The sequence below is a fragment of the Clinocottus analis genome, unplaced genomic scaffold (genome assembly GCF_023055335.1).
Source record: "Clinocottus analis isolate CAN_PGR_092001 unplaced genomic scaffold, fCliAna1.0.p SCAF_13, whole genome shotgun sequence".
Taxonomy (NCBI): Eukaryota; Metazoa; Chordata; class Actinopteri; order Perciformes; family Cottidae; genus Clinocottus; species Clinocottus analis.
The window spans coordinates 13,803,803-13,810,668 of record NW_027175854.1 but is presented as its reverse complement, the minus strand read 5'-3'; the positions used below and the strand labels follow the sequence as shown (position 1 = coordinate 13,810,668).

At 42.7% G+C, this 6,866-nt stretch overlaps 1 protein-coding gene across 1 annotated transcript; it reads right to left on the bottom strand.

Moving 5' to 3' along the window:
- Positions 1-511: 511 nt before the first annotated feature.
- On the bottom strand, positions 512-5,521 carry derl2 (derlin 2). Its single transcript, XM_068574276.1, has 7 exons — positions 5,401-5,521; positions 4,470-4,535; positions 2,177-2,250; positions 1,869-1,962; positions 1,440-1,635; positions 1,251-1,341; positions 512-971 (listed from the first exon to the last, which is right to left on the bottom strand). The coding sequence occupies exons 1-7, from the start codon at positions 5,491-5,493 to the stop codon at positions 866-868; spliced, it is 720 nt and encodes a 239-aa protein (XP_068430377.1). The 5' UTR covers positions 5,494-5,521; the 3' UTR covers positions 512-865.
- Between the last annotated feature and the right edge of the window lie 1,345 nt (positions 5,522-6,866).

Genomic DNA, 6,866 nt, shown 5'->3' with positions numbered 1-6,866 from the left:
AATCCTCCTTTGACATAAGCATCGCACACATCTCAGCTTCTTTTACCCTTCTCAAAAGCAACAAACAGGTCCAATATTCTCTTCCAGGATTCATAATCCATTTCCCACAAACCAGATCAGATGGTAACATTTAAATAAAATAGAAACAAAACAAAAATTGCAAAATCCATGAAAAAAAACAAAAGGGTTGTCATAAACAATTAGCCTTGTTGTATTTGAAGGCTGTTTGTACCAAATATAAGACAAAAGGAGTACAGCTTTGAAAACATAAGCTGGTAATGATGAAAAGCTGAAGTTGAGGACATTATATTTGGATAACACAATGGCCAGCAGTTACACAAGCCTTTCTTCAGACGATAATGTTATTCGTATGTATCAATAGTCCAAGATATTTGTGGTTTCATGCAACACGTCTAAACATCAAGGAGATGAAACCAAAGCAGAATTTGCCACACACATTTATTTCTTTAAAAAGTGAAAGGAGAAAAAAAAAATGCACTCGCCACCTGAATAAATTCATTTAGATATTTTACTGTTGTCATTTATTTCTCTTTAATATGACAGTTGTTTTCTATCTTTTATTTTTGAAAGTGAAGAAAAGCATCAGCGGAGCCTAAAGGCTCACTATCCAGAGTTCCATCAGCAGCTCGTGTTCTCTCAAATAGTCTTAGAGCGAGGCTCTTGCATCAAGAAGAGTTTCTGGGGTTAAATAAGCCCATATACAAAGACAACAGAGGTTATCTCTATGTTTGGCATTCTTCATCCAGAACTAAACCAACAAGTCAAAACAGAGACCTGTTGGTCCACTTCATCTCTGAGGGAGTGTCCTGGGCGGCGACCGCCCAATCAGACGCTATTGGCGTGTTTAACCTCCGAGGCGCTGCCCCTCTCCCCAGGCGAAGCCCCCCGGGCGCTCCTCAGGCAGAGGGTTGTAGTTGGCATCTTCCTCTGGGGTGTCAAAGAGCATCTTTCTGCAGGAGACACACACACAAGGAGGATGAGGGGTTTTATGAAGATTGATCGATTCTATAGCACTTTAAGCTTCAATCTACACTCTGTACACAACGTGTCATTGCAGGCTCCGGCTCCCCAGAGGATGGGCCCGGTTCCTTTTGCTTACTCTGCACGCTTTCCTCCAACCACCACCAAGGACAAAAACACACCTGTTCTATGAATACATTCCTACACTGTCAAGTTATAGGATGCATTGTACAACCTACAGGTGAGACGTTAAACGAGAGCAGACTCACATAAGAGACGGGGTCTTGAGCCACCTTCCACCACCCGGCTGGTTGGGGAAAACATCCTCCAGGAAGAAGTACACATGACCAACAGCAATACCTCAAGAGAGGAAACAATACATTTAAACTCAAGCACTATTCATACTGTAGTTCCCTTTAACACATCACCAAAGTTATACATAAAGGCTGCAGATGTACCTAAAAGGTCCACAATGATGGAGTTTCCCAGCAGAAGGGAGAATCCCATCAGCACCCAGGGAAGGAAGGGCGCCTGGAAGTTCAGCAGGCCAAAGAAGTTCATGCGCACGTTTGGATTTCTCCGACTCCACACGTACACCAGCATGATCGTAAAGGCTTGGCCCAGGAACACCAGACTTACAAACGTGCCAAATATCTGACACCTTGTTAAAGAACATGTCTCTTTGGCCCAAGGGATTCATGAGAGGACGAGCCAAGTGAAGGACGTACTGAAGAGATCCTTATTCTTCTGAATAACGCCATCCATGATGGGAGGAGCTACCATGCAACAGAATATGATGTTTACATGAGCCAGATCCAGGTCAGAATAATGTGGTGAGCATGCAAACAGTCCATGTCGAGGTCAATATGTACATTAATAAAGGATACCGTCATCAGAAGCCCCCCGAAGAGGAACATGAAGACAAAGTCGGCCGTGCGGCCCCTGAAGGAGCCCTCCTCCAGCATCCGGCAGTATCTATACCTGAAGGCAAGCGGTTAAGGAAACCAACACAGACGCTCACACAGAAACATGAAGACAGGTTACATCATCACTGCTGTGTGTTTGGATGATTATAGTAAGCATCTCCAGTTAAATCTAAGGTCTCATCTTCCCAGCTGTGAGACCACAGCCAGCCTTCCTCTGTGAAACCAAGAATGCAAACCACCTCTCAGGCCTCACGTACGGAGAAGGATACAGAAAAATCATATTGAACAGGAAATTGAAGCCAACTGGACCAAAAAACAGGAAGTTGGTTATTAGTCGCCATACCTACAAAGAGACAACAAGACAACATTCAGCTGCACATAACACACACAACTTTAGATACACACCTCCAGGGCTTCTGTGTGATGAACATGATGTTGTTGTGCTGACTAGCGGCTCCTGAGGCTCTGACAAATATATATAGTACATTTTAATTTTTTTGGACAATCTTTCAAAGGGAACTCCTCTTATCTTGGAGTTTGAGGTGAAATTGTGTCAATGAAAATATATATTTTTTAAAGATATTAGTTTAACTACACTGTGTGTGACACAGTGGGGGCCGTGCAGGTTCTACCTCAGCCCGCTGCCTGATATCGTATACAGAGATACGCATGACGGGATGCTGTTCGGCAATAAAATGAAAAATAAATAATGTAATTATAAAATAGCTCTAACTTTGTGATTATGTTTAGACGAGCAGAGAAGGCTCAGCAGGCCCTGACGGCCCGACACTGCTGTGGCTTCCTGTCACATGATTGAGCCTCTTCTCTTCTCCTGCAGGTGCTCATGACTCACAGCCCCGCCCTGTGAACGAGCCATGCTGTGGGACGTTTCATCTGCTTCCACTGCTGATGTGTGGCCAGAAACAACTAAACATGTCACGTTGAACGTTCCAGATCAAGCACACAGCATCTTCTGAAAAGCATCAAGCTGCAGATGAAGAAGAGGAGTGACTCCTCAACTGCTGCAGCAAACTGAGCAAACTGAGCAAAGTAGATCTACTCCCAGGAAGTGGACCAGCTCTCAAACTCTCTGCTGCTGCTGCAGCTCACGATGCAGCGAGGCCTCGGCTCTCGTCTGAACTCTGCAGTCAACACGGAGCAAGAGCGGATTTGAAATGGAACGTAGCCGTGTGGACATGGACGAGTTATTTAGTTGTTTTTCTAGAAAAACAATGCAATACAATGTCAAGCATTGTCTTTATTCTTGTTCAATAATTTCATAAATACAACGAACTATAGCTTTTGTATTTATATGAACATATATACGACTTTAAAAGCTGTGATATCAAAAAGCTTTTAAGGCTCCAGACAAATGCTAATAAGGCAAAATGTCTCTTTGTAAAGGAAAGGTTGCATTAGGTAAAACACAAGATGGATATTAGTTCCTATTTCAGCAAAACAATATTATAATGATTGAAATGTTGAAAAGGAGGACCATGAGGATGAAGAGGATAGGAAGGCATGAGGAGGAAGAACATGAGGATGAGCATGAGGAGAAGGAGGATGAGGAGGAGCATGAGGATGATGAGGATAGGAAGGCTTAAGGAGGAAAAGCATGAAGAGGATGAGGAGGAGCATGAGGAAGAGCATGAGGAGGAGCATGCGGAGCATGAGGAGGAGCATGCGGAGCATGATCATAAGGAAGATGAGCAGGAGCATAAGGAGAAGCATGATGAGGAGCATGAGTATAAGGAGGAGCGTGAGCATAAGGAGCATGAGGAGGAGCATGAGGAGGCGTAAGAGGAGGAGCAGGAGCATGAGGAGCATGAGGAGGAGCATGATCATCAGGATAATGAGCAGAAGCATGAGGAGGAGCATGAGGATAAGGAGCAGAAGGAGGAGTATGATAAGGAGCATAATGAGGAGCATGAGGAGGAGGATGAGCATGAGGAGGAGCATGAGGAGGATGAGCATGAGGAGGAGCATGAACATGAGGAGCATTAGCATAAGGAAAAGGAGAAGCATGAGGAAAAGGAGAAACATGAGGAGGAGCATGAGGAGGATGAGCATGAGGAGGAGCATGAGGGGGAGGATGAGGTGGAGCAAGAGGATGAGTAGAAGGGTGAGCATAAGGAGGAGGAGGAGAATGAGGAGGAGCATGAGGAGGAGCATGAAGAAGATAAGGAGGATGAACATGAGGAGGAGCAGGAGGAGGAGCATGAGCATAAGTAGGAGCATGAAGATGACCATTATGGGGAGGAGCATGAGGAGGAGCATGAGCATGGGCAGGATGAGGAGGGTGAGCATGAGGAGGAGGATGAGGAGGTGAGCTTGAGGAGGAGCATGAGGAGGTGAGCATGAGGAGGAGCATGAGGATGAGGAGGTGAGCATGAGGAGGAGCATAAAGAGGTGAGCATAAGGAGGAGCATGAGGATGAGGAGGTGAGCATGAGGAGGAGCATAAGGAGGTGAGCATAAGGAGGAGCATGAGGATGAGGAGGTGAGCATGAGGAGGAGCATGAGGCAGTGAGCATGAAGAGGAGCAGTGGGTCAGATTACTCACCTGGTAATTCCTTAGAATCAGATCTGGATTGAAGTACAGCTGAAACGGTGTGATGATCTCGAGTTGCTGTGAGAGAAGACAAACACACTTTTAAAGATGATGATGATGATGATGATGATGATGATGTTAGGATGAAGGATGCAGCTTTAACAAACATGACATCTGGTTAAAAAAACATGATGTATTAAATATTAACATCCAGTTTCATTGCATTGCTTGTTGTGATTAAATGAGCCGAAGCGGCACCGCTCAGTGTGTGTCACTACCGAGTGTCACTAGTGTGTCACTCGGTAGTGACCTTACCATCAGGCTGTTGATGCAACATTACTCGACATGATTATGTATATTATCAATCTAATCATTCTGTCTACATTCATATTCAGCGGTAAAAAAAAGAAATGAACGAGGTACATTTGATGGAGCACCAGTTTAGACCTGATATGTTGTACTTATACTCCAACACATGCAGATGGACGTACTGGACTTCTTAACTACATGATATCTATTGACAGCTTGAATGACTGGTTAGTCTGCAGATTCTGACTTACGCAAATATGTGCTCAGTGTATACATGTTGCACTGCAATAGATGTATCTAATAACAGATGACATGCACACCCAACAAACTGGCTAAACCATGCAAGTTATGTAAAGCCAGATTTGGTCAGAGTGCTCCCATGAAGAGGCGAGAGCTGTGCTGCCGAGCAGCGTCTGCAGAGGACGAGCTGCGGGTCCGTGTGTCACGGATCAGAGCCGCCAGAGCTTCTGCTCCGTAACCTGAATTGAGAGCTAACGTCGCGGACAACCAGCTCCCGACACGTCTCCTCTCGCGCTGCGGCTAACGCTAACGCTAGCAGCGGCAGCGCCGGGCCGCCGGCCCCGTCACGAAACCGAGCTTCTGCCGTCAACCCGCGGACATGAAGGTCTCTTACCACCGCGGCGGTTGTGAGGACACAGGCGGTGGTGTATGCCCGGGTAACCACCGGGATCTGGAGGTACTCCTGCTGGAGGGTCTGGTAAGCCATTTTGGACCGACTGGAAGCTTCCGGCACTTTGTTGACACGTCATCCGCACCGCGAGGGTGGTGCGTTCAGGCACGTGCGACACGTTGGCCAAATATAAACAAATATATTATTAATATGAATAACGTGTATTAATATGAATAACGTGTAAGAATAACGTGTAAGAATAACGTGTATTAATAACATGTATTAATATGAATAACGTGTAGTAATAGTGTGTATTAATAATGTGTATTAATATGAATAACGTGTATGAATAACGTGTTTTATATGAATAACGTGTATTAATAACATGTATTAATATGAATACCGTGTATTAATAACGTGTAATAATAATGTGTATTATATGAATAATGTGTATAAATAACGTGTATTAATGTGTATTAATATGAATAACGTGTAATAATAACGTGTATTATTAACATGTATTAATAACGTGTGTGAATAACGTTTATTAATAACTTGTATTAATATTAGTAACGTGTACGAATAATGTGTATTAATAACATGTATTAATAAGATATATTAATAACGTGTATTAATAATGTGTATTACTAATGTGTATTACTAATATGTGTGTATTACTATGAATAACGTTAACATGTATTAACATGTATTAATATCATATATAAATAATGTGTATGAATAACGTGTATTAATAACAGGTATTAATAACATGTGTTAATAACGTGTATTAATAATGTGTATTCGTGTGTATTAATAATGTGCATTATACAGATGAATAATAAGGTATATTAATAATGTGTATTTATAACGTGTATGATATAGATGAACCATAACGTGTTCAGCATATTAAACCATTTCACCTCAAATGAAAACATAAAGTGTTTAAAACAATATTTTGCATCTTAGCACTTCCTTTATATTCTTTATAAGACATCATGTTTCACAGTTTGAAGTCATTTATGGATGTAAAATAATGAATCAATGTGTTATGAACTAATTGGGCAGAATAACTTTGGGTTGCCAGGTTGAGCTGTGGTTCATCCTCCAGCTGGAGAACCTGCTGACGACACTGAGGACTTATTCAAAAGACTCAAGTGTAAACCTAATAATGTCAAATTGCATTATTAGTTGCATAAAACACTATGAAGTAAAGCTTCCTTTCCTTTGTAAAGACATGTCTATAGTATGCACACACACACACACACACACACACACACACACACACACACACACACACACACACACACACACACACACACACACACACACACACACACAACTACATTGAAATGAACAGACACACACATTCAGGCCCATATTTCACAACAAGATGGATATCTGTAGTCCTCATGTCAGTTATTAACTGAAGGGCCACATCATTGAAATGATTTATTGGGCTTCAACCCTTT

Excerpts from the sequence above, each read along its gene's own strand:
- derl2 (XM_068574276.1), bottom strand. The coding sequence starts at position 5,493 with ATGGCTTACCAGACCCTCCAGCAGGAGTACCTCCAGATCCCGGTGGTT. Across the intron at positions 4,536-5,400 it reads TCCTCACAACCGCCGCGGTG|CAACTCGAGATCATCACACC; the intron begins GTAAGAGACCTT and ends CTTCTCTCACAG. Across the intron at positions 972-1,250 it reads CTCAAGACCCCGTCTCTTAT|AAAGATGCTCTTTGACACCC; the intron begins GTGAGTCTGCTC and ends TGTCTCCTGCAG.